Raw genomic sequence first — 26,338 nt, forward strand, 5'->3', positions numbered from 1 at the left:
CTCCTGGGTTCAAGTGATTCTCCTGCCTCAGCCTCCTGAGTAGCTGGGATTACAGGCATGTACCACCATGCCTGGCAAATTTTGCTTTTAGTAGACATGGGCTTTCTGCATGTTGGTCAGGCTGGTCTCAAACTCCTGACCTCAGGTGATCTGCCCACCTCAGCCTCCCAAAATGCTAAGATTACAGGCATGCGGGAGTCACTGCACCTGGCCACCTCTGTCATTTATTTATATATTTCCTTAGTCTAAAAACCATTCAGGTAGTGTCTGATTTACCAGTTTATCTATTCTGTTAATCATGTCCTAAAGTGCTGATATTATCATTTTGCTATCTTGATCAAGAACTCCTTTTGGTTGCCCACTGTCTTCTGAATAAAGATTAACTTAATTTGTCATTCAACGTTTGGTCCCTTTGCTGTTTGGTCATCCTTATCTCTTAACAAAACTTTTCTGCTATTGTCAAAAGGGCTTCACTTTGTCCTCTGTTGAATGTAACAGATCAGGAAACTGCCACCATCAAGCCCTGCCCACAGGCCTATCTGCCCCATCCACAGGGCAGACACATTCCCACTGTCTCAACCCTGAGCACAGCCTCTCAGGATTGGATAATGAGTGGTTTTCTTACAATTCTACTGGAAGCAGATAAAGATAGATTCGAACACCCCCTATTCTCTTTGAAAAATTGAAAAAGTCCTGGTTAACCTGTACTGCAGGCTAATAAGCAGTTTCCCAGGCTCTCCATCTCCATGATAGAGCCTCTTTTGACCACGGTGCAGTTAAGAAAGTGCTAGGGTATTGACTATTTTAATCCTCAGACCCAGAGTATTTGGAGGAAGTGGCAGGTAATGTAAGAGAAGCAATTTCTTATCTTGTGTTTTTCAGTGGCTCTCAAACTGAAAAAGAAGCTATGAGTCACATATATTTGGAAAGTTATATTCCCCAAATTTATCTTGCCTTTAGGATAACCACATAACTCAATAAATAAAATCCAGGACAGTTTGTCCAGAAGGAATACAAATAAGTAAGGATGTTTTTGTTGGATAAAGAAAGTCTGACAAAGTAGAAGTAGAAAGCAAATGTCCTTTTTTCAGGTCATGACTTGGTGATTTTATACAAACACACACACATGTACACACACACACACACACACACACACACCACACACACACATTTTTGTAATGAATTCCACTGTCCCTCCCTCATGTTCCTCTCCATTCTGTCACATTTTCTACTTGGTTTAAGGGATACCAGCAATGAATAAGATCCCTGGTTTAAGGGATACCAGCAATGAATAAGAAAGAGAAATCCCAAGAAATGATAATTCCCAGGTTGCAGCTACATAAAATTGTTTATCAGAAAGTTTTTCTCTGCCAGGACTCTTGATTAGCTCACAGGTTACTAGCCCCTCTAATTGACTATGCATTCTCTACTTCTATACTCAGGAACTCTGAAGGATGATGGTGGGGTTGGAGACTAGCTCAAGTAAGAGTAAAGCACCATTAGAAAACTTTGCTCTAATTTTAGAGCCTGGTGAGTGCTTCAGAAGTGCCTCTTTCTGTACTTTATCCTTTGAAACAGTGGCAGTACTGGGGCAATTCCAGTTGAGCAATTTCTCTGGCTTCTTTCACTGGAAGCCTATTTGTTTCTTCCTGCCTGTGATCTTTGTTCTTCTTTTTTTCTGGTAAAACTGCCTTCATGGCAGGGTCAGCCAAACTAAACAGGCCTGATTTACCAGCAGAACATTGGCTTCCACTGTTGGGTTAAAGGGCAGAGTTCTGAGTATCAAAATAACATAATTTAGAGTTCTTCAAAGCAGTGCTCAGCCATTAGGCAGTTCATGAACATTACAAAATCTCCATCCTAAAGTAAACATAAATTGAAAAATGATTATGTGTGCAAATAATAGTGAGAAAAACAACAGGAGTGAGACTAAAAGAAATCTGTAATTTCTCCAAGAATACTTGAACATGCTTTTCCTCTGCAACTCTATTTCCCCTAGACCCTAAAGGAGACTCTATTAGCCCCTTCTCACACTACTATGAAGAAATACTAAAGACTGGGCAATTTATAAAGGAAAGAGATTCGACTGGCTCACAGTTCTGCATGGCTGGGAAGGATTCAGAAAACTTACAATCATGGTGGAAAGGGAAGCAAACACATCTTTCTTCACATGGCAGCAGGAAAAATAAGTGCTGAGAAAAGGGGGAAAAGCCCCTTATAAAACCATCAGCTGTCATGAGAATTCACTTGCTATCATGAGAACAGTATGAGGGTCATTGCCCCTATCATTCATTTACCTCCCATCAGGTCCCTCCCATGACATGAGGATTATGGGAACTACAATTCAAGATGAGATTTGGTTGAGGACACAGCCAAGCCATATTATTCTACCTCGGCCTGTCCCAAATCTCATGTCCTCACATAAAACACAACCATACCCTTCCAAAAGTCCTATCAAATCTTAACTCATTCCAGCATTAGCTCAAAAGTCCAAGTCCACAATCTCATCTGAGACAAGCCAAGTCCCTTCTGTCTATGAGCCTGTAAAATCAAAAGCAATTTAGTTACTTTGTAGATACAATGGAGGTAGAGGCATTGGGTAAATGCACCCATTCCAAATGAGAGAAACTGGCCGAAACAAAGGGGCTACAGGCCTCATGTAAATCTGAAATCCAACAGGGCAGTCGTTAAAACTTAAAGTTTCAAAATGATCTTCTTTGACTCCATGTCTCACATTCAGGGCACGCTGATGCAAGAGGAGGGCTCCCATGGCCTTAGGCAACTCTGCCCCTGTGGCTTTGTGGGATACAGCTTCCCTTCCTGGCTGCTTTCATGGGCGGACATTGAGTGTCTATGGCTTTTCCAGGTGCATGGTGCAAGATGCTAGTGGATCTACCATTCTGGGGTTTGGAGAACAGTGGCCCTCTTTTCACCGCTCCACTAGGCAGTACCCCAGTGGGGACTCTGTATGGGGGCTCAGACTTCACATTTCTCTTCTGCACTGCCCTAGCAGAGATTCTCTATGAGAGTTTCGTCCCTGCAGCAAACTTCTGCCTGGACATCCAGGTATTTCCATACCTCCTCTGAAATCTAGGTATAGGTTCCCAAACCTTAATTCTTGACATCTATAGACCTGCAAGCCCAACACCACATATAAGCCACCAAGGCTTGGGGCTTGCACCCTCTGAAACAACAGCCTGAGCTTTACATTGGCCCCTTTTAGCCATGGTTGGAGCTGAAGCAGCTGGATGCAGGGCACCATATCTCGAGGCTGCATAGAGCAGGGTGACCCTGGGCCCTGTCCACGAAACCATTTTTCCCTCCTATGCCTCCAGGCTTGTAATGGAAGGGGCTGCCATGAAGGTCTCTGATATGCCCTGGAGACATTTTCCCCATTGTCTTGGTGATTAAACTTCAGCTCCTTGTTACTTATGCAAATTTCTGCACCCAGCTTGAATTTCTTCCCAGAAAATAGGGTTTTCTTTTCTATCACATCATCAGGCTACAAATTTTCCAAACTTTATGTTCCGCTTTTTATTGAATGCTTCACCACCTAGAAATTTCTTCCTCCAGATACCATAAATAATCTCTTTCAAGTTCAAAGTTTCACAGATCTCTAGGTTGGGGCAAAATGCTGCCAGTATCTGCATAGCAAGAGTCACCTTTCCTCCAGTTCCCAACAAGTTCCTCATCTCCATCTGAGACCACCTCAGCCTGGACTTCTTTACCTATATCACTTGCCAGGATTTTAGTCAAAGCCATTCAACAAGTCTCTAGGAAGTTCCAAACTTTTCCACATTTTCCTGTCTTCTTCTGAGCCCTCTAAACTCTTCTAACCTCTGCCTGTTACCCAGTTCCAATGTTGCTTCCCCATTTTTGGGTATCTTTACAACAGCAACCCACTCTCTGCAGTACCAATTTACTGTATTAGTCCCTTCACATGCTGCTGTGAAGAAATACCCAAGATTGGGTAATTTATAAAGGAAAAAGGTTTAATTGACTCACAGTTCTGCATGGCTGAAAAGGCCTCAGGAAACTTACAATCATCATGGGAGTGGCAGCAAACATGTCCCTCTTCACAAGGCAGCAGGAAAGGGAAGTGCTGATCAAAGGGAGAAAAGCTCCTTATAAAACCATCAGATCTTGTGAGAACTCACTCACTGTCACAAGAACAGCATGAGGGTAACCATCCCATCATTCAATTACTTTCCACTGGGTCCCTCCCACGACATATTGGGATTATGGGAACTATAATTCAAGATGATTTTTGTGTGAGGACACAGCAAAATCATATCAGAGACTCTCTCACTTGAGTAACCTGCCTGTGTTTGAACTATAGAAATGAACCACAGAGGGCCCTGGGGGAGTGACTAGGAAGAGAAGTATCAAGGAGGAGGACTAGTGACAACTCTCTGAGGGGGAAATGGTAGAAATATTTGTTGAGGATGAAAAAGAGATCTAAATGTGTCTCCTGTTACAAAGCCTGACTGTGGTGTACTATATGTTATGAGAGCAGAAGACTTTGATGGGGTCTGGCAAGAGGAACAACTATGAAGAAGCCAGAGCAGGAGCACCAGATGCTGAGCTGAGATCTCCTGAATTAGAGGGGCCACCTCATCTTCAGTCTCCTATGAAGGGCAGCAATATTCACAGGGTCAGGAATATGGCCACATGGGGCTGAGATCATCAGCTGGGTTTATATACCAACCATTAAGTTTATGCTAATATTTGTGATTATAATGATAAATTTGCTAATATCATTAATATTTATATTGCATAGTTAACAATACAAATATTAATTAAACAATGATTCTGTGCTGGGCTTCTAAATGCTTTACTTGTGCTATAGAATGAATGTTTGTGTTTCCCTCTAATTCATTTGTTGAAACCTAATGCCCAAGGTGATGGTATTAAGAGCTGGAGCCTTTGGAAGTTGATTAGGTTCCACCCCCATGAATGGGATTAGTGCCCTTATAATAGAGGTCTGAGGAAGTTTGTCTGCCTCTTCCACCATATGAGGACACAGCAAGAAGGAACACAGCAAGAAGGAACATATGAAGAACGAGTCCTCACCAGACACCAAATCTACTGGCACCTTGATCTTGGACTTCTCAGTCCCAGAACTGTGAGCATAAATTTTGTGGCTTGCAGATTACTAAGATATTTTGTCTTAGCATCCTGAATGGACTAACATATTTAGTCAGATAATAATAATCAAATTATTATCCTGATTTTACAGTTGTGGAAATTGAAGTACAGAGAGGTTAAGGGGTTTTTCGAAGTCAAATGGCTAGTAAGTGGTGGATCCAGGATTTGTGAGAAAGAGAGTCTTAAAACAAATCTTAGAACTGTCTAAGATGAGGGTTTAGACAGTTAAAGTTTTCAGAGGCAATATGTGTTATGTGTGGCCATTCTACCTAATCTCTATCAATCAATCTATGAGAAAGGCCCTATGCTGCATGCCAGGATGGGGGCTGTGGTGGAGATATATCAATACCCGACAAAGTCCTATGTGAGTGAATTTACACTCTTGTCGAGGATGTCCTATAGTTCTGGGGTGGCTCAACCCAAATTCTATTAATACTTTTTGCCCTACATTCTGAAACTGTCCTGTGCAATACCATAATTACTAGCTACACATGACTATTTAAATTTCTGTTAATCAAATTAATTAATTAGGTTTGATTTTTAAAAAATGGTAAATAATAAAATTATTAAAATTAAATAAAATTAAAAATAGAATCCCTTAACTACCTACATTTCAAATGCTCAGTTGATACACATGGCTAGTGACTACCATGTTGGTCAGTACAGAAAGAAAAAATGATTTCCATCATTGCAGAAGTTATATTGGATAGCACTATTTTGCAAGGTCATCTGACTTAAAATATCTGCCAAAAGATTTCAACTAACCCATCTCTTTTGCCTTCTTTTTTTTTTTTTTTTTTTTTTTTTTTTGCTCTGTTTCACATATGTTGTGCTTGGGAATAGCTTCTGACTCCATTAAGAAGTTAATGAAAGCCATTACCCAGAAAATGCACCTATGCAATTCTATGCAGAAATTCTTATACAACTTTGGTGGGATCATGGACTCTCTGTGTAACAGTTACCTACTAGTGCCTAGCAAATTAACTCAAAACCTAGTGGCTTAAAACACCAAAGTTTTATTATTTCACACAGTTTCATGGTTCAGGAATTTGGGAATAGCTTGGTTAATGATTCTGGTTAAAGATTCTCATTAGATTTTGCTTGAATTGCTAGATTTTGCTAATAAAAATATAAGATGCTCAGCTAAATTTGAATTCACGATAAACAAGAAATAATGTTTTAGTGTAATATATAACTAGGTTATATTTTTACCAAAAAAATTCAACATTTATCTGAAATTCAAATTTAACTGGGCAGGTGTATTTTATCTCAAAATCCTAGGTTGCAATCAATGTGTGAGTGAGCTGGGGTTTCAATCATCTGTAGACTAACGGGCTCTTGGGTCTATTCCAGAGATGAATTCACTTACATGCCTTGCAGCTCAGTGCTCATTGCTTGCAGGAGTTTTTTTTTGCTACATGGACCTCTCCACAGGGATGCTTGAGTGTCCTTACAACACATCATGAATGAATCAAGAAAATGCACTGTCACTTATGACCTTGTCTTGGAAGTCATATTCCATCATTACTGAAATATTGTATTGGTTGCACAGGTCAGTTTTATTCATTGTAGGAGGGGACTTCCTGGGGGCATGAATACCAGGAAGCAGGAATCACTGGGGCTATCTGGGAGGCTGGCTCAATTCCTTGGAATTTATACACAGATTTTATAGAATATGAGCTCCATGAAGGCAAAATTTTTCTATTTTCCCTCCCTGTTGTGGTTCCAGTGGCTATAAAGATGCCTTATAAAATATATAAAATGTATTCAATAAATGTTTGCTAACTGAATAAAGAAATTAACTCCTAGTCCATAATCTCTTACCCAAAAGATTCTATTGCTCCCTAGGTTTTATATAAACAAAGATGTTTCCCCAAAGAGCTTGGAGATGAAGATATTAGAATATAAGTAATAAAAATTTGCAGGGACATTCTAAAGTAATATATTAACAATGGTGCTAATAAATGATCATGATAGTGCTTTTAAGTGAGTGCCAGTATCTGTGTTAGAAACTTCATTTTAGGGCTGGGGGCTGTGACTTTTGCCTGTAATCCCAGCACTTTGGGAGGCCAAGGTGGGTGGATCACCTGAGGTCAGGAGTTCAAGACCAGCCTGACCAACATGGTGAAACTCTGTCTCTACTAAAAGATACAAAAATTAGCTAGGCATGGTGGTGGGTGCCTGTAATCCCAGCTACTCAGGAGGCTGAGGCAGGAGAACGGCGTGAACCCAGGAGGCAGAGCTTGCAGTGAGCTGAGATTGCACCCCTGCACTCAAGCCTGGGTGACAGAGAAAGACTCCATCTCAAAAAAAAAAAAAAAAAAAAAAGGAAACTTCTTTTTAAGTACATAATTTCATGTATGTGACCTCTCACTTATGAATTGTGAAAAACAAGAAATAATAATGATCTCGATACTATGAAGAAATGAATGCACTCACGCACACACACATACACGTGCTTGTGTGTGTTCATATGCACTATTGCTCTGGGATAAAAGTAGAAAGGAAATGATGACATTTAATAGAATGTCAGACAGGGTCTTTTGTAGAAAAGTTCCTGGCATAGTCTTGACACATAAATTATAACCTGGGAGAGAATAGGTAGGTTAAAGTTTATCATAAGATTGATTTTAAAAAGAGGAGTGTGGGTGGTAATTCAAAGCTGACAAAGATCTGAGAGGAAAGGGCTACGTGTGGAAAACAACAGTGGACCTCTTTTTAGTGGCAGCAGAATTGTGTGGGTCAAGTTCTGCCACTTTTTGATATCTGCTGGGACTTACTTTCTCAAGATAGAGGGCTATCTTAGGCAAAGCCATGTGGCTGTCACTATCCAAATCACAGGTTATTCCTGAAGTGAACTTGTGGGATTTGCTTTTTGCTAATGGAAGCCACCAAGGAGATTCTTTAGAGGAAGAAGTATACCACCACTTCAATATCCCCATCCTAGGCAGCATCTCTTTCCTCAAAATGCTGCAAGTTTGTGAGGTAATAGGATGAAGACAGGGGTCAGATATAGGAAAAGCCAGCAGTTTATTTCTTGATGGCTTACAGAGGAATGCTTGTCTCTTTACACCTTCTCAGGAGGGTCTGCAAAGCAGCCTCAGCTGCTCTCTGGACACTAATACATGGGTCTCGACGAAGTGCTTGGAGCCCTGAAATGGCAAGAATAGCAAATAAGCACATGAGGAGAGTCAGAGCCTAGCAAGAAGGGCAAACCAAGCCAAGGCCCAACTTTTTAGCACTGAGGGTCAGACCCAAGTGGGACTCAGGTCCTCATGCTCACATTTTATCCTAAAAGGTAGGATGTGGAACTACAAGAACTGCTTTTAACATTGAAATAAGGGAAGAGAAGCCCTGACCCTGTGATCAGTAGGTTTAGGCAATTGGAAAGTTGTAGTCTATTGGTGTTTCTGATGCCTGCAAAGAGCTGGAGCTGGAGGTTGCTTTATACCCTGGAGAAATTCTAGTATCTAGAGAGCATCAGATACAATAATTGGTGCTAAGATTTTCAAGTTCTGGGTTCACATGGAACTTAGAGTAGCAATATTTTCTCTTTTCCTAAGAAAGTAACAATATGCTGGGAAGAAACTAGGTTGGTACTCACGTGTGATCAGTTGTTCTCTGTCTAGTAACTCCACATATTGGCTGGTCAAATTGAGAATAATGGCATCTAAAGTTAATAGGAGACAATGTTACTGATTTCATTATAGAGGAAGAAGCCATGAAAAGTAGATCAGGTTAGACTCTGCATCTGGTGAGAAGGTAGATGGTAGGCTGGTGAATGAGCAAACTATATGACTTCCTTTGCACCCCCTAAAATGACGTCAGGGTGACTTCTATTGGGTCCAGAGTGCCATGTCTGCAAGTAGTCACTTATCCAGAATATTTGGCAGAGTTCACAGAATGATCTTCTGAGGAGGCTAGTTGTTGTTGGGATTTCAAATGTGTGTAAGATAGGATCTCTGTCTTCAAAAAATGTATAATGTAGTTGGGGGATCATATATATGAGTCAAGAAGGAATCCTCATATTTTAAATTTGGTCTTAAAGGTGGTGAAGGGAGTGGGTCTGTAGTCTCTGGGCTGAATTAGTTGGAACAGGCTTCAAAGTAAGACTTAGAATTTCATGATAGAAGGATCTTTAGAGATTTACTTATGTTTTATTTTATACATCAGACAGAGAGGTAACATAAAGTTAAGTCAATTTCCAGAATCACATGGCAGAGCCAGCAGTTGCTGGCCCCCACATGAACATACTTCCCACTTGTATCATGTTGCCAAAGCTCTCAGCTTGAACTGAGCTTTGGATGTTGAGTGTGGGTTATCTTATGAGATGAGGTGAAGAAAAATATTTATGTAAGAGCAGCAGCTGGGAGCAAAGATTTGGGAAAAAGAAGGAGCAAGGACTTGGAGCCAGAAGAAGCATGAAGGGCTCAGATGGGAGGAGAATTAGTGGAGGTGAGTCAAGAGAGGTCATGAGTTTTCACTGTAAAAGGAAGCAGGTTTCTTTGAGGGAGGATGTTACAAGATGTAAGATAAAAGCCCTTCCTGGGATTTAATTTAAAAAGTTATATTGGTCATACTAGTGTTTATACTGGACAGCTTCTGGTCAAAGCAAAACTAGATGGAAAGAGCAGACATATCTGGGTAGGAAATGGGAATGTGTACTCACCTGTGAGTTTGACAGCTGCACTCCTGATCACCTCCCAGCTGCTAGTGAAGAAGGTGAAGGAGTGTGTGTGGAGGATCCACAGAATTTCCTGTTTTTTCTTGGCCTAGAAGAGATGTGAATTACAAAGAGGGCAACTGGAAAGTGAACCTTTGTGACATTCAGCATCCTATAGGTCCTCAGAATGGATCTGTAAAGGCCAGTGAGCACTCATATAGCCATAAATTAATTGACTGAAAATTGTCTTATGCGTATTTTGATCTACATTTAATCAGGAAGGCATCAGAGTTTAAGGGATTAATCAACTGATATGAATTTTAGGAACCAAGGAGAATATATCCCAGTCAGGACTTGGGAATGGAGCAGAGGGTCCTGTGGCAGGATACCAAGGATCACTGCCATCCTTCCAAGGCAGTTCTGGCTCTGGCCAGAGATTCCTTGCTACATTGTTTGCCCTTCTGGGATTTGTCTAGACCCTTGTCCTGCCTTTTTTGGAGGCGGCATCTATTGGACACTCACCAGTTTCACACAGAATTGCCTATAGAAATCCCTGACCCTTGGTAGATCCTGATGAAGAAGATGGTCTAATACCCTGTAGAGTTCCTGGAGGCCCAAAAAGCGAATGCAGACCATCAAGACATCACGGCAAGCCTGGAAAACAGAGTTTTCTGTATCACAGTCCAGAACATTAGGATCTCCTTCCAGAAGGGAAAAAGTGCTGAACAGTACTGGGAAAGAAGCAGTAAAAATCAGTGGTGTGAATGGCTTTATAGTCATTGCTGGCACCTTCCCAGTTTCAAGGATGGAGGAGTAAACTCGGGAAGAGATGGCAAGAAGAACCTAGAATTGGAGAAGAGGTTTTCAGATTCAGTTCTAAGGGGTGACTTTAGATCTGGCACTTTAGATCTGGCTTCTGGTGCAGCTAGACCAGGCTTATTGGTGCTTCTCAGGCATGGGGAGAGCAGGAGGTGCAGGTGTCTGTGGAGAGCACTTACAACTCCAATCTTGGGGTTGGGATCCCAAAGATGCAGAAGGAATGAGATCAGGCTCTTTTTTATTTCTTCAGCAAAAAAAATCTTCCACCTTCTTCCTGTTAGGGATGCTAGGTCCTCAAATAAGAAGATGGCAGTCAATCTCACATCATCCTGCTCCTGTGGTGATGAATGCATGTCGTGGTGAATATCCTCTCAGATGCCATTCCCTGCCAGCACACTCTCAGCTCTAATCCCACCCTTCCCACTTCAGCAAAAGAAGGCTGGAACCCAGGCACTGGTCCATCATAGTCACAGCCTCTAAATGTTCCAAGAACTCGCTTTCTTTCCCTGAAGCTTTCTCTCCACACTACATGAGTTTAAAAAAACCCTGGGTCTGGGGTTTATGTGATGCCAGAGAGTTGATTTCTGTCTTTGAGTAGCCAGTGGGGAAGTGTGCCCATGACCACAGGAATGATACACAGGGGTACTCATAGAGAAAGCCAGGGAGGGCTTCTGCTAGTTGTGTATTTTACTTAGTTTGGTTGCATTACTAGCTTAGAATTATGGGGTCTCTAATCTTAATTGTCCAAGGCCTAGTACTGTTCTCCATGACACCAAATATTTTCTAAAGGGATTACAGGCAGTTTGGGAATTTGGGCCTTGGTTCTTAGAGAGGTTAAACACAGAAGTGCTTAGCTCTACTCTTGAGTATGTGAAGTTATGGAACTTTCTTGTTTTTTTGGTCCAGGATGGCAAGCAATGATTTTAGGAAACCAAGAGAGGCCAGGTGCGGTGGCTCATGCCTGTAATCCCAGCACTTTGGGAGGCTGATGCGGGTGGATCACTTGAGGTCAGGAGTTTGAGACCAGCCTGGCCAAAATGGTGAAACTTTGTCTCTACTAAAAATGTATAAATTAGCCAGTCCTGGTGGTGTGTGCCTGTAGTCACAGCTACTTGGTAGGCTGAGGCACAAGAATTGCTTTAATCTGAGAGGAGGAGGCTGTAGTGAGCCAAGATCGTGCCACTGAATTCCAGTGATGAATGAGTGGGACTCTGTGTCCAAAAAAAAAAAAAAAAAAAGAAAGAAAGAAAAAGAAAAAGGAAAAGAAAAAAGAAAACAAGAGAAAGGTGGTGGAGGAGAGGAAGATGGCCTCCTGCTATCTCGTTAGAGTTATGTTTCAGAGTTCCGACAGGGAAGAAACGAAGTGAGATGAATTTCATGGAAGTTTTTTTTATTTTTAGGCCCAGAAAACCAGTTTAAAATACCCATATGAACAAAGAGGGATTAAAGAAAAAGCAGTCCTGAATAGCAGAATATTATTTAGATAAACAATAAAGTTAATATAGATCTTCTAAAAAAATGATGGTTTGTTGGGAAAAGGCAGGAAAAGCTCAGATGTGACTTTGTATAATGAAAATGAAAGTAGAAACACATTCTTTAGATTTATGAGGAATAAGGTCAGGATATATTTTTAAAAGATATCTCTTTAGAAAGAGAAAGCTAACCAAAAACAAGGTACCAGAAAAGTAGAGCAGCATCTGGTTAAACAAGTTTGAATTTTGCAAAATCAATGAGCTAATGATAGGTCCAGGAACAATCAACCAATCGAGATGATGAAAAATCTGAAAGAAAAAGTGGCAAAAGTGTTTTGGGTGCTGGGAGAAATATTAGAGAACGTCTAGTCCAATGTCCTCACGTTTGCTTCAGAACATTGAGTCACAGAGGGTAAAGCGATTGCTCAGGGTGACAGGGTGGGGAATAGTAGCAAGAAGGGAATGGAGCATGTGGCAGCAGCCACATTTCCTGTTCTATCATTTCATTCAAGTGTCACCATGTTTTGAAAAGTCTAATAAAGTATTTAAATATTGAAAGAACCAAAGAAAGGAAACTTGGAGATTATAGAGAGCTATGCTTAATCTACAGAAAAATATCGGGGCAATAGATCATAGAGTTAAATATACTTATGTAAAGATGGCATTACTGGAGAACAGATAAGAGCTAAAGTTTTGTCCAACTTTACTTTTATGCACACATGATGGAGCTGACACCTATTAGAGATGAGTAAGGTCTGAGCTAACAACCAGCAAGACTTTAGCACATTTTATCCTTCTCTGATGACACTGAGAAACATTATCTTGACCACGAAATTGTTAAGTGGACTTGTGATTTACTGGACGCTCAGATCTAAAAGAATGATTATCAGATCAACAACAATCCAGGAAACTTAACAGCTGGGGTTCTGAAGGAGTGACTTCAGCCCTGTGCAATGAAGAAAAAGAATATCGTTGTTATTTTTACCCCAGTAAGCATTTTTGAGGACAAGATAATTAAAAGTTGCTGGGTTTTTTGTTTTGTTTTGTTTTGTTTTTTTTTTGGAGACAGAGTTTCACTCTTGTTGCCCAGGCTGGAGTGCAGTGGCATGATCTTGGCCTTTCTCCAAGTGATTCTTGGCCTTATTCAAGCGATTCTCCTGTCTCAGTCTCCCGAGTAGCTGGGATTACAGGCATGCACCAGCACACCTGGTTAATTTTTGTATTTTTACTAGAGGTAGGGTTTCACCATGTTGGCCAGGCTGGTCTCAAACTCCTGACCTCAAGTGATCCATCAGCCTCAGCCTTCCAAAGTGCTGGGATTACAGGCATGAGCCACCATGCCTAGCCTAAAAGTGATATTGGTTAATTGGAGGAAATAGTTGGAAACAAGCAGAAAGATATTTTCAAAGGCCAGGTTTAGGCTAGCACATACACAAGAAAAACTGCAAAAATACAAAACTGAAGAATACTGTGGGCATATATTACAGACTAAAATCTAGAGGTTCATATAGTTAGCATGCCAAAATCAAGAAGAAAGGGCAAAATTTTACAAAAATGGAGCAAAGAAATAGGAAAAGGTTGGATTTGAGAGCTAATATTTCCTTAGATTCTATTCAATACTTCTTGAGCCTCATTTAGAGGTCCAACTCAGTCACAGGCTTGCAAAATATTTAATGAGCAGAAAAATTAGGTTTATGATGAATAATGAGGGAAATGAAGACTGCTCAAGTAAGGTAAACAGGTAATCAAATAAAGCCTTAATGTTTATGAAGAATGCACTAGAGAAGGCAACTAGCAGTTTTCCATCTCCTCTGACAATAGCACATGAGGAAATAGGTTTAGATTACAAAATAATAGGTTTGGGTTAAAAATATTTTTACATCGATGGCAATGAATAACCAAAAATAAATACTAAAATGTGCTTCCTGGAAGGCATAAGGGAAAATTACCCTCTGCCTAGGACTGCTCACTGATCTTTTTTTGAAATTGGGATTATGGAGCAGGCAAACTTTTTCTCTAAAAGGCCAGACAGTAAATAGTTTAAACTCCGTAGGTCCTAAGGTCTCTGTAACAGCCAATCAACCCTGTTAGTGGAGTGTAAAGGCAGCAATAGACAATAAGTAATCAATGAGTATGGCTGTGTTCCAATAAAATTTTATTTACAAGAACAGGCTGTGGGTGGGATTTGGTCCATGGACTGCAGCTTACTGACGCCTAGATAAAATGAGTCTCTGAATGTTGGAGGTGGAAAGATAAGTGTTAGAAGCAACATTGTCTTTATTCAGGTCCTAGTTCGTCTTTGAGCACTGTCATAATTTATGCTTCCCCTAAAGCAACCTTGAGATGAGGACTTAGGTGCAGGTAATTTATTGGGAGGTGAGCCCAGGAAGCATGCGAGGGAGTGGGAATGAGATAGGGAAGGGAGGAAAGCCAAGAAAGGAAGTATTAATGAGTGTGTTACTGTTATGAACAAGTGGAGCTCAATCTTTCTAAGGGGCGAGGAAGCCGGGAAATTTATTTACAAACTCTTGTTTCTTATTGTTTGGGGGTCCTTCCCAGGGCATTTCTTCCCCCAACAATTCTGGCTCACCCAGCTTAGACCAATCATGACTGCCAAGCCACAGAGCACCCTCAGGCAGAGACACACAGGAAGCCATCAGCTTGTATGGAGATTGTCTGCAGGTGACTTGTCTGGATCAGGTCAAGGAATATGGGTGGGACACTGACAAGGTCTTCTGTGAACACTACCTAAACCTTTTTCTGTTCCTTAACTTCTGGAGAGGGAAGATTCCTAAACAGGCTCACTTACATCTTCAAAGAAGGTCCTTGTTTGCAGCACTATTTCCTTGAAGTAGAAGCTCACGTCTCGGGCTGTGAGCAGATTCAGGATTTTTTTTAGAGCCTTCAAGCTTTCACAGACGACTTCGGTGCGAGCCAGGTGATACAGGCCTCTGATGATAGATTCTAGCATTAACTGCTTATGTTTCTTCACCTATTTTGAAATAAGACCTCTTAATCTTCAAAATTGTTCTATGCGTATCTGGAATAGGGAAGGAGTCCTCAGACAAGAGGACTGAAATTTTGTCAGGGTCACACGTACTTCAACCCAAGAACTACTACTTCAGCAATGTATCTGGATTTCCAATTAATTTTTATGCAACTACTAGGTGTGGGTTAGGAAGTAATTATTTCAAAACTCTACTTAAGTGAACCATTTCCCCTTAAAATGCCTTTTACCTTGTGAGGAGCCCCAGATGCTGTGTTGCCGAGCCCTCGGATGGCCATCTGCCTCAGAGTGGCGTTGGAGTCCCAGGCACTTTGATCCATCCAGATCAGCACATCTCGCAGATTCCCATGCTTCCAAAGGATTGGCTCCTTCATGAGCTGAAACCAACACACTCCTCCCCTTTAGTTAAGGGTGTGGCCCCCCACCTCAAGAGAGTGCCAAAGACATCATAAGTACAATTAAAGAGAGGACCCCACTGCTTGTGGAGCAGAGGAGGAAGCCCTCTGGGGAACCAGCAAGCCTTGCTGAAGCTGAGCTCTAGATGTGAGCAGCGCACAGGTCAGGCTTACATGGTGCTGTGAACCCGGTTACCTGCATAAGAGATGTCAAGTCTCAGTGGAAAATGGGGCAGGGAAAACAGGAATGACTATTGTTTTCCTTCTCTGGATTGGCTGGAATAGTCTTTAGGCCGGAATTTGAAGCATCAGTGCTACAATGCTTTGTTTCATCCCTCACAGATTTATTGTCCCCTTTTCTCTGTCTTGTGCAAACTAGAGGGCAGGAGGTGGGTGAGGTGGTTTATTTTTCCTCTTTCATCCCCTGCTTAGGTACCATATCTCTGGCAGTAGCTGGTCTCTCCTCTATTAAAGCCCCCCCCCACCTTTGAAGTCTCTCTTCCCTGGTTCCAGTGCACATTGGGCTCCAGACCCTAAGAGAAATACCCCAAGGGGACCCAGTGAGTATGCTCTGAGGGCTGCTCTCCCTTGCCTCAGAGAAGAAAGCGGTGCCGGTTATCCGGTAGTTCTCCGAGGAGGAGGTGAGAGATGAGAGCAGCTGTTCCATGATGTCCAGTATGACTCCGTGTTGCCACACTGCCATGCTCCTAGAAAATGCACGTTTTAGCAGAGACTTATTTTTCTAAACAATGGAGGAAATCTTAGTCTATTTGTTCATCAGGCAAGTAATTTGTCTAAAAAGGAATGCTTGGCTGGGGGTGGTAGCTCATGCCTGTAATCCTAGCACTTTGGGAGGCTGAGGCAGGTGGATTGCCTGAGCTCAGAAGTTCGAGACCAGCCTGGGCAACACGGTGAAACCCCATCTCTACTAAAATACAAAAAATTAGCCAGACATGGCAGTGTGCACCTGTAGTCCTAGCTACTCAGGAGGCTGAGGCAGGAGAATTGTTTGAACCCGGGAGGCAGAGGTTGCAGTCAGCCGAGATTGCCCCACTGCACACTCCAGCCTGGGCGAAGAGCAAGACTCTAGTCTCAAAAAAAAAAAAAAGAGACACTTGATGAAAGCCCACCAGGGCTTAAATTTTAAAATGACCTATCCAACTGTCCAATTTAAATGTAGTTTGAAATCCCATCAAAAAGCAGGCTAAGGACATGAATAGATAATTCTCAAAAGAAGATATACAAATGGCCAACAAACATATGGAAAAATGCTTAACATCACTAATGATCAGGGAAATGCAAATCAAAACCACAATGCAATACCACCTCACTCCTGTAAGAATGGCCGTAATAAAAGAAATATTTAAAAAAAAGATGTTGGCATGGATGCCATGAAAAGAGAACACTTTTTCACTGTTGGTGGGAATGCAAACTAGTACAACCACCATGGAACAGTGGAACTTCTTGAAGAACTAAAAGTAGATCTACCGGTTGATCTAGCAATCCCACTACTAGGTATATCTACCCAGAGGAAAAGAAGTCATTATACAAAAAAGATACTTGCACACGCATGTTTACAGCAGCACAATTTGCAATTGCAAAAATATAAAACCAGTCCAAATGTCCATTAATCAACGAGTGGATAAAGAAAATGTGGTGTGTGTGTGTGTGTGTGTATATATATATACACTATGGAATACTACTCAGCCATAAAAAGGAGTGAAATAATGGCATTCACAGCAACCCAGATGGAACTAGAGACTATTACTCTATGTGAAGTAACTCAGGAATGGAAAAGCAAACATTGTATGTTTTGTCTCATATGTGGGAGCTAAGCTATTAGGATGCAAAGACATAAGAATGATACATTGGACTTTGGGGGTTTGGGGGAAGGAGCAGGAGTGGGGTGAGGGATAAAAGACTACACATTGGGTACAGTGTACACTCCTCAGGTGATGGGTGCACCAAAATCTCAGAAATCATCACTAAAGAACTTATTCATGTAATCAAACATGACCTGTTCCCCAAAAACCTACTGAAATAAAAAAATAAAAAAAGCTTTTGAAAAGCTGATTAAAAAAATGTTCAACAGAATTCTAGGTATGTGAATATTAAATATTTCTTTCAAAAAATAAGTATAGTTTGTCTAAAGATATTCACCTGAATCATGTTTCTTGAGGTGAGTGGTGCATGTGGGGCTGATCTTACCATCTCTTCCCACTCCCTTTTCCTTCTTCCCTGTTTGTCCTCCTTCGACTATTAGTCCTAAGTGAATCATTATGCTCAGTGAAGTTGCCTGTATTGCACGTTTTTTTTCTGTCTTTTTGTTTGTTTGTTTTTGTTTTTGTTTTCTTCTTTGTATCTGGTTCTAGAAAGTCTGCACATTACCTGGCCAGTGAACATACGCCTACGTGATGGGTACTAGGACTGCTGAGGAGAGTCCATAAGTTGTCCCCCTCATCAGATTCCTTTGCAAGGCCTTCTCTCATGGCTTGGGCTTGCAAACATCTTAGAGTAGCAGTTGAAAGCCTAAAGAAGACAGTCAGCGTTACAAAACTAAGTCAACCCTTATAGGGAATTGCAAATTCCCAAGTTTACTTTCCCACTCCTCACAATGCTTTCCCACCCTTGGACTAGGGGATGTTGTGTAAGGGAAAAACAGGCAGCCCTATGCTCACATTTTAGCCTTAGGATCCTTGGGGACATTCAGATGACATAGACCAGTAAGTAATGCCACAAAATCTTGTCAACACTCCCCCCATAAGAAAAAATAAGCCATAAGAATAAAAAGTGAAAAATACCATATTTCACTGATTCTAAAACAACATCTCTGAAATCAGGATGCATCTTGCAGTAGATGTGTGTTACAATTGTTTTTGGCCAGACAGTACTTGTGACGTAGTTACTATTGTCTGTGCATTCACATCTGTTGCCTGTTTAGGTATAGCTCTTTATATTACCATCATTTTAGTAAAGTTACATGTATTATTGGAACTATTACTTTTAATAGTAAAAACAGATATTACTTTTGCACCAACCTAATACATGTGTTGAATCTAAGTGGTGTTTAAAGTGTCTTTAAAAATGCTGCACTATAATTTTATATTGGAATGAAAAGTTATGCAAAAGGCAAGGAAACAGAATGATGTGATATAAAATGAAAATTTATACCTCATAGTCCTAAAAGAGTTCTTTTGATAAGTACAGAATAAAAATTTTAAAGTTTAAGAAAGCATTGATTCACTGCTTACTTTGGAGTCCTTTTCTGTTTTCTCAATGGTATGCAAAAATGCTTTTTTTCAATTGCTGAAGTCTCAGAGTTTATGAAATATGGTATTTATTTTTATTTTTCTTCTTTCCCTGGTGGACTTGAAGATCACAAGATTCCAGCCTCTCTAGGAAGATCTCAATGATAGAAACCAAAGATAATACAGTAGTTCCTCTAGGAAAGAAAGCATAGACCCTTATTCTTTAAGTGACTATTCTGTGTAGCTACACTGGATACTGGCTCAAGAAGAACTATGGTGTCATGGCTTAGGGACAGTAGAGCCTTGTTTCTTCATGGACAATGGATGTTATGACAGAAAGGGCAGACCCTGACTTCTGCAATGCTGCTCCTGGAGTCTGGGATTAGGACTTCTGTGGAAGATGCTTCCTGATTGGCCATTTACCTGCAGGGGTCTGGGATCTGCTGCTGTTCTCCCTGCTGCATCACATGCCGCCTGCGGCTCCAGGAAGAAGTGGGCATCTTCTGGCCCAGTGTGCAGCTAACCAGCTTCAGGAGGAGAGTGAACAGCTCTGGATACAAGCCGGTGACAGAGGTGCCTATTGAGATCACTTCATACACAGCACAGGCCACCTGAGAGGAGAAAGGGCCTCTTGGTCAGGCAGTCTCATTTCCTCCAACACCATCTTCTCTCTGGGCCGATTTTCAACTTTGTTTTCTCCACCAGTAAAAACACATAGAAATGGGAGGGTTTATTGTCTGGAAATTTCTCAACTCAGGGACTGCCATGTTAGTCCTGTGACTGCCAGGGGATACTAGTCATGTAAAATAAAATGTTTTCAGCACTGGGGTTTTTCAACAAAAACGGGTCCTTCAGATATCTTCCAGATTAATCTAGAAATATAGATACATAGATTTTGGGGGTGGGGGTTGATGAGAAATTTGCTTCTAAAAATGACCAGCCACAGACAAAAGTACAGCCATAACTATAAACTGAATAAAGTTAGGGTATGAGAGAAGAAGGAGGTGTCATTAATGTGAGAGCACCAAGCTCCACGTGGGGATAGATCATAGAGGATGGCACAGTCTCAGGCAAGTGATGGGTTTAGGCTGTCCAACTCACTGAAATTGCCTCAACCCTGGCGATGTCATCTTCTAACTTGGTCTCCAGTTTGTCTATTAAGGCTTGCAAGAGTTTCCCACTGGAGGCTGGCTTTTCAGCCAGCGCCTTCCACAATGTCTTTGTGTCCCTAGGGTGGCAAAGCAGGAAATTGGTAGATAAGGCACAACCCCTCAGGCTCTAAGCTTCTCCATCTGACTCACTCTAAAATCACATTATGACTAAACATAATTTCAAGGGCAGATGGACATGTTGCCATGCCTGGGGATAAGAAAGATGTTTTACATAACAATTCAGCAACCTAGCCTTGGGTTACAGAACTTTGTTAAAGTCCACTAAGATGGGAACCTCTCATGTAGGTGCATTCTAGGCCACCAGAAAAAGGAGAATATTCACTTTTTAATATTCTCTTATTCCTATGGCGTATGGTTAAAAATATTATTATGCAATACATATATATCTTATATATATGAAAAGCACTTGGAAAAACCTTATTTGTGATTCAAATACCAATTGTTAAATTGTTATTCAGATGAGCTATTTTCAACCTTTGTTTGCTATCTTGCTCTCAAACCATAAATCCCTCCCCAAGGCCTTTCAGAGTGGCCTTCCCTAGGAGAAGGAATCAGTTCAATAAGGATCTACCTGTCAAAGGGCAGAGGCTTCTGTAAAAGGTTGACAACAACTGTTTCCATGTGAAAGCTGGCTATTTGGGAGATGGCTTCTAGCATGAACTGAAAACTTTCTTCTTTTTGTCTGAGGACTGGCATGTGATGGTAAATTGTGCTTAAGATCTCCAATAGCTAAAGAGAAAAAAGCCAAGTCAAACATTAAGTTGCCATTTTCCCTCTATGTGAATGACTCAGAACAGGTACCTGTCACGGGTGGGCAGTTGATGAATTCTAAATAATGTTAAAAATAATAATTGATTTCACATGTGGCCTATTTCTCACTTAGGAGGATTATTCATGAATTGGGTATTTATTCCTAATTCAATTTAGGAAACATTTTGTGAAAGAGTGTATTATGACAGTTTCTATGTTTGCCATTGTTGGAATTTACCAAAGATGAAAAAGATGTACCCCTTTTGCAAAAGGAGTGAGTGACCCAATAAAAAATATCAATCATAGACCTAAAGGCCTGTAGTTCAAGGCAGTCTATGGCAAATGGTATACATGAGGTGCATACAACCAGAATCCAGGAGGAACCGATTCACATTGGAGGGCCATTTGGTTTGGGTCTTGAAGCATTTGTAGCAATTTCAAAAGACAAGGTGGAGACAGATGGTGGGGAAGGGCATCCTTGTCAGAAAGAAGAAAATCAGATAAAGATGTGAAGTTAAAAGACATGAGAATAGGTGGAGCACAGAGGATTTTTAGGGCAGTGCAACCACTCTGTATGATCTTATACTGGTGGATACATGTCATTACACATTTGTCAAACCCATGACTGTACAACACCAGGAGTGAACTCTAAACTCTAAAGTCCATGGAACTGTGGACTTTGGGTGATGATATGTAATTGTAGGTTTACCAATCATAACAAATCTACTCTGGCGGGAGATATTGATAGTTGGGAGGCTGTGTGCATGTAAGGGGAGTGGGTAGATGGGAACTGTGCTTAATTTTGCTGTAAACCTAAAACTGCTCTAAAAAATCTATTTTTTAAAAAAAACCATGGGAACATGGGCATAAGAAAATGCTGAGATTTCTAGTGTAGGAGAATGGTCCAGGCTGGAGTGTAGAGAGAATAAGGGTAATAAAAGGAAGATGACTTTATAGAAAAGATGAACCCAGATCTCAGAGTACTGAATGCCACCTTTACGGATTTGGATGTCAATCTGTGGGCAGTAAGGAATGATATCATACATTTGGATTTTTGACGTGGAAAAAGGCATATATCTATGCTAAAGTAACTTTGCTTCTAGTAGACATTTCTCTCTCTTATTTTGGATAGACATTTAAGTTAGACATTAATTTAAAATATATTTTCTCTGAATTACAATTCCTTAGTTATAAATAGCCCCCCTTTATGATTACCACAGATTCCCAGCTCAATGAGGGTTGGAGAGTATTTAGGTCCCTATTGTAAGCCTTTGCCTACTGTGTGAACAACTCTTTATGCTATACACTCAAATATATGGACATTCCACATTTATCAATTTATCTATTTTGGCTGTCCAGTGCCTACCACATAGTATATACTCAATAAATGTTTTCAAAAAGACTTATTGAAAAGTAATTGGCACAGAGGAAATTTTTTTTTTTTTTTTTGAGACGGAGTCTCGCTCTGTCACCCAGGCTGGAGTGCAGTGGCCAGATCTCAGCTCACTGCAAGCTCCGCCTCCCGGGTTCACGCCATTCTCCTGCCTCAGCCTCCCGAGTAGCTGGGACTACAGGCGCTGCCACCTCGCCCAGCTAGGTTTTTGTATTTTTAGTAGAGATGGGGTTTCACCATGTTAGCCAGGATGGTCTCGATCTCCTGACCTCGTGATCCGCCCGTCTCGGCCTCCCAAAGTGCTGGGATTACAGGCTTGAGCCACCGCGCCCGGCCAGGAAATTTTCAATGCCCTTAACACAAAAGCTGTGCTTTGGAGAGTCTTTAAATTGAGAGTAGTTGACTGGACTATAGGGACAAGAACTTCTTTCTCTTACTCCCTTTGAATTGCTTTCATTTAGTTAAGACTTTTTCCTTTTTTTTTTTTTTTTTTGTTTTTGAGACAGAGTCTTGCTCTGTTGTCCAGACTGGAGAGCAGTAGCACAATCTCAGCTCACTACAACCTGTGCCTCCGTGGTTCAAGTGATTCTCCTGCCTCAGCCTCCCAAGTAGCTGGGATTACAGGCACCTGTCACTATGCCCAGCTAATTTTTGTATTTTTAGTAGAGACGAGGTTTCTCCATGTTGCTCAGGCTGGTCTCAAACTCCTGTCCTCAAGTGATCTACCTGCCTTGGCCTCCCAAAGTGCTGGGATTACAGGCGTGAGCCACCGCACTCAGCCCACTTTTCCCTTCTTATGAATATTTGAATAACTTTTATTCTGTTTTTGACTTCAGAAGGGAAAAGAGAGGTATCTCCACTTGGAGCTCTTAACCAAGCTTCCTGAATTTAAATCTTGTTCACTCTGCTTAACTCTCCAGTTGGGAAGAAGAATTGAGGACTTTCCCCAATCCAATGGTTATCAGACAATAAACACTATGGGGTGTGGGAGAAAAGCCTGAAGAGTAGCAGTGAAATTAGAAACTCCTGCCCTTGGCGGTTGTCTCAAAGGCATCCACATGGTCACTCTTATCCTTACAGCTCTAACAACCCAGTTTTCAATCATCCAAATGGCCTTGTTTCAAAGCTGCTTCCTCTAGCCAGAGTGAGACAGTTTGAAAAGCTTTTACATTAAAAGACAAGAGAAGCAATTGAGACAGGACCTCAACATGAGCCTTGTTGTTAAACACACAACGTGGGTCTCTAATGAGGCCTCTTGAGGCTGTACAAGCCTTTGCATGCTGTCCATCAGTGGACAAACAGAGGCAGTGGCTGACTTGGCATTTTAGAAGTGACAGAATTCTGCTCAGTTGTAAAACTGGCTATCAGTTCACCTGATCTTCCAGAGCAGCTTCCTGCTCCTTCAGGACAGTGATCATCCATATGCCACAGGCCTTTGTGCATGTGGGGTTGAGGCTCTCCAGACCATCCAGCATTTCCTCTAAGAACATGAGAATTTCTTCATTTGGGATGAATTTGCTGACAATCTGAAAATGCATGCAGAAAGATTCATGTAATCAACCACCCCATTTTATATCTAGATACTTACAACATGCTGTTGTGGTTTGTTTTAAGGTATTAGAAGCCACTGAACTTTTCAACAGTTTTGACTGAGGCCCCAGAAACTAGAGAAAATACTAGAACAGGGCATAGACATGACCTTTTATTACTAAGCAAACTTTTCATGGAGTTGCCTTTTTATCATTTCATATTTATTGAATCCTAAGCCTGCTAAGGCAATTTCCTCTCCAAGCCTAAAGTTATAGCATACTGCATAGGGAAAAATAATGCAGAATGTTTATATAGCAATATATACATTATAAATTCCTTTTACATACATTCATATATCATAGAAACATGTCTTGAATCTGCCACATAATACCTAAACCTTGAGGATTCAGGAAAATCTATCAATATGTACTAAGTACCATGCTGAATAGTCAGGTGGTGGACAATGTACATATGGAGTATGGGTTATTATGAGCCTTGTTTCTTGCTCTTCCATATTTCAATATTAAGAACAGTCCATAAAAGGTCAATAAAATGGAAGAACTTTGCAATTGTTGTCTCTAGGTGCAAGCACTATACAGAATGCTTCGTTGATAGCAGTGTGTGAATTTCAGTGTGTATGTCTGTGTGTGTGCATTAATGAAAAACGGGTGGGAAGGCAGGTGAAAAGTTGGTGTTTGAATGAGTTCCAGGATCATTATCTGGGGAATTAACTAAGCAAAATGGTAATGATTATGAGTTTGTAGACATGAGAAAGTTCCTATTTACAGTGGTCTTCCCCTTGCATTAAGTGGCCAGATGATATTGAGAAGATATGAGCTCCTTTCCTTGAATATTTGCACATCCAAGCCATTTGCTGAGTTATTATGGTTCTAAGATCAAAGGACTATGCCATGGCTACCATTCTATGTAACTCCAAATGCTTGCCTGTTGTCCAAGATTCATGATTAGCTGTTTTGTCTCACAGTGGGTTGGATGTTGATTCAGGAGCAAAGGAAAGAAGGGAGCTCATGTTTTTGAGCACCTATTATGTGTCGGGCACCTTTTAAGGCATTTGACATATGTTCCGTTCCTGTCTCCAAATGGCTTCTCTGTCATTTGCTGATCAACTACTCGTGTCTCCGCTACAGCCACCTTCCTTGGTCCTCATTGCCTCATTGGATAGCTGGAGTCTTGCAGTTTCCTCCAAACTGACTTCCCTAATTTTGCTCTTAACAGTCTACATTCAAGTCTCCACATAGCTGCCAGAGTGGCCCTTCAGAAACATAAGTCTTGTTGTGTTTTTCCTCTCAGAACCACTGTTAGCCTAGAAGAGGCATTTGCACACTAGGAATATGAGCCCCATCCTCAAGATATTTCACTTCTCTCTTTAAGTATATTGTCATAACGTACTGATTTTGCTGGATCCTTTATTGCCACCTGTGGAAAATTGCCATTAACATCAATATAAATCTGTAATGTCTACATTATGGATGATGTTGTCACACATGAGGGTGCCTTTTTGCATTTCAAAATTGGCATAATTATGTGTAGTGGCTTGACTCTTCTCAGAACCCTCCATTGGCTTTTGATTTCAAATAGAGCAAAAAAAAAGTTCCTTAAAAAGGCTCAGAAGGCCCTTGGATCAGCCTCTGGTTATCTCTTGGATCTCATTACTCCGTCTTTCTATACTTCAGGGGCTTTGCACTTGCTGTTTTCCCTCTGCCTGGAATTCTCTTTTCCAGATATTTCCATGATTATCTCTTTCAGGGTGTCCTTCTCCAGAGGATCACTTCTTACCTATTCTTTATTCCCTTTCTTGACTTTATTTTTCTTGGTTATCATTATCTGATATTATGTTTATTTTTTGGATTTCCTTTACTAAGATGCAAGTTCAGTGAAACAGGAATTGTATTTTCTGCTTTCTTAGTGCCTAGAATAGAGCTTTGCATATGGTAGGTGCTCAAGAGAAGGGAGATAAGTGAATGCATGACTGAATGAGTGATTGAATTGGTCGGCCAGTCCTCACAACAACCACAGAATGGTCTTTTGTTTTTGTTTCTTGAGGATGAGGAGACTGAACTTCAATCAGTGCACACAGAGTACATCTGATTAACTCCAAAGCTCTTGTTCCTTCCACTCCAACCCACAGCATCCCACATTCTGGGGAAGAACACTTGGTCTACAAAGTTTCCCACCATATGAAATGATCAGTAGTGAGTGTTGACTAGGCATGTGTACTCAGAGTTAGAAAATGACAGGACCATGACTCCTTCAATCAGCTTGAATATCTATCTTCCTTTGCAGTGGGGAGTATGTAGCTTATCCATTTGGAAATCAATCCAGAATCTTTATATCCACTGGCCACTCCTCCGTATTTATTACCTTAGCTATTTTAGAAGAAATCTTGATCTGAACCTGCACGTCATCACTTTCCAGCCCTTCCTGCAAACCCTGCAGTCTTTCCACTTCCAGGTGAATGCCTAAAATCAACAAAGGGAGAAATGTTTAAGCATTCAAAGACCTGACAGGCATTGACGAGGCTGGCTACATTTTGATATGACTCTAAATTAGCTGCTGTCTGTTGAGATGGTGAACATAAGTGCTAACATATACTGAGTGGTTTCTACATGCTGGGCACCATGCAAACACTCTGCATACAATGATCTCATTTATTACTCATAAGCATTATCTGAGGTAGACTCTCCTGTTCCCTTCTTGGTTTTGCAGATGAGAAGGTGGGA

General features: G+C 41.0%; 1 protein-coding gene across 4 annotated transcripts in view; it reads right to left on the reverse strand.

Moving 5' to 3' along the window:
- Positions 1–8,161: 8,161 nt before the first annotated feature.
- The window catches only part of MROH2B (maestro heat like repeat family member 2B), a 70,805-nt gene continuing 52,628 nt past the window's right edge, over positions 8,162–26,338 (reverse strand). For 2 of the 4 annotated variants that reach the window (XM_033179453.1, XM_033179452.1), the window contains 14 exons: positions 25,980–26,077; positions 23,441–23,593; positions 20,496–20,653; positions 19,854–19,980; positions 19,176–19,363; positions 17,893–18,033; positions 16,097–16,211; positions 15,340–15,486; positions 14,912–15,094; positions 10,810–10,965; positions 10,334–10,465; positions 9,818–9,920; positions 8,753–8,818; positions 8,162–8,300 (listed from right to left, as the gene is read on the reverse strand). In XM_033179453.1, coding sequence (XP_033035344.1) covers positions 8,194–8,300; positions 8,753–8,818; positions 9,818–9,920; positions 10,334–10,465; positions 10,810–10,965; positions 14,912–15,094; positions 15,340–15,486; positions 16,097–16,211; positions 17,893–18,033; positions 19,176–19,363; positions 19,854–19,980; positions 20,496–20,653; positions 23,441–23,593; positions 25,980–26,077 — 1,874 coding nt within the window. In that variant the 3' untranslated portion in view covers positions 8,162–8,193. The remainder of the gene's footprint in view (positions 8,301–8,752; positions 8,819–9,817; positions 9,921–10,333; positions 10,466–10,809; positions 10,966–14,911; positions 15,095–15,339; positions 15,487–16,096; positions 16,212–17,892; positions 18,034–19,175; positions 19,364–19,853; positions 19,981–20,495; positions 20,654–23,440; positions 23,594–25,979; positions 26,078–26,338) is intronic. The other 2 variants (XM_033179454.1, XM_033179455.1) reach the window with 2 other exon arrangements.

The sequence above is a fragment of the Trachypithecus francoisi genome, unplaced genomic scaffold (genome assembly GCF_009764315.1).
Source record: "Trachypithecus francoisi isolate TF-2019V2 unplaced genomic scaffold, Tfra_2.0 Lachesis_group2, whole genome shotgun sequence".
Classification (NCBI taxonomy): domain Eukaryota; kingdom Metazoa; phylum Chordata; class Mammalia; order Primates; family Cercopithecidae; genus Trachypithecus; species Trachypithecus francoisi.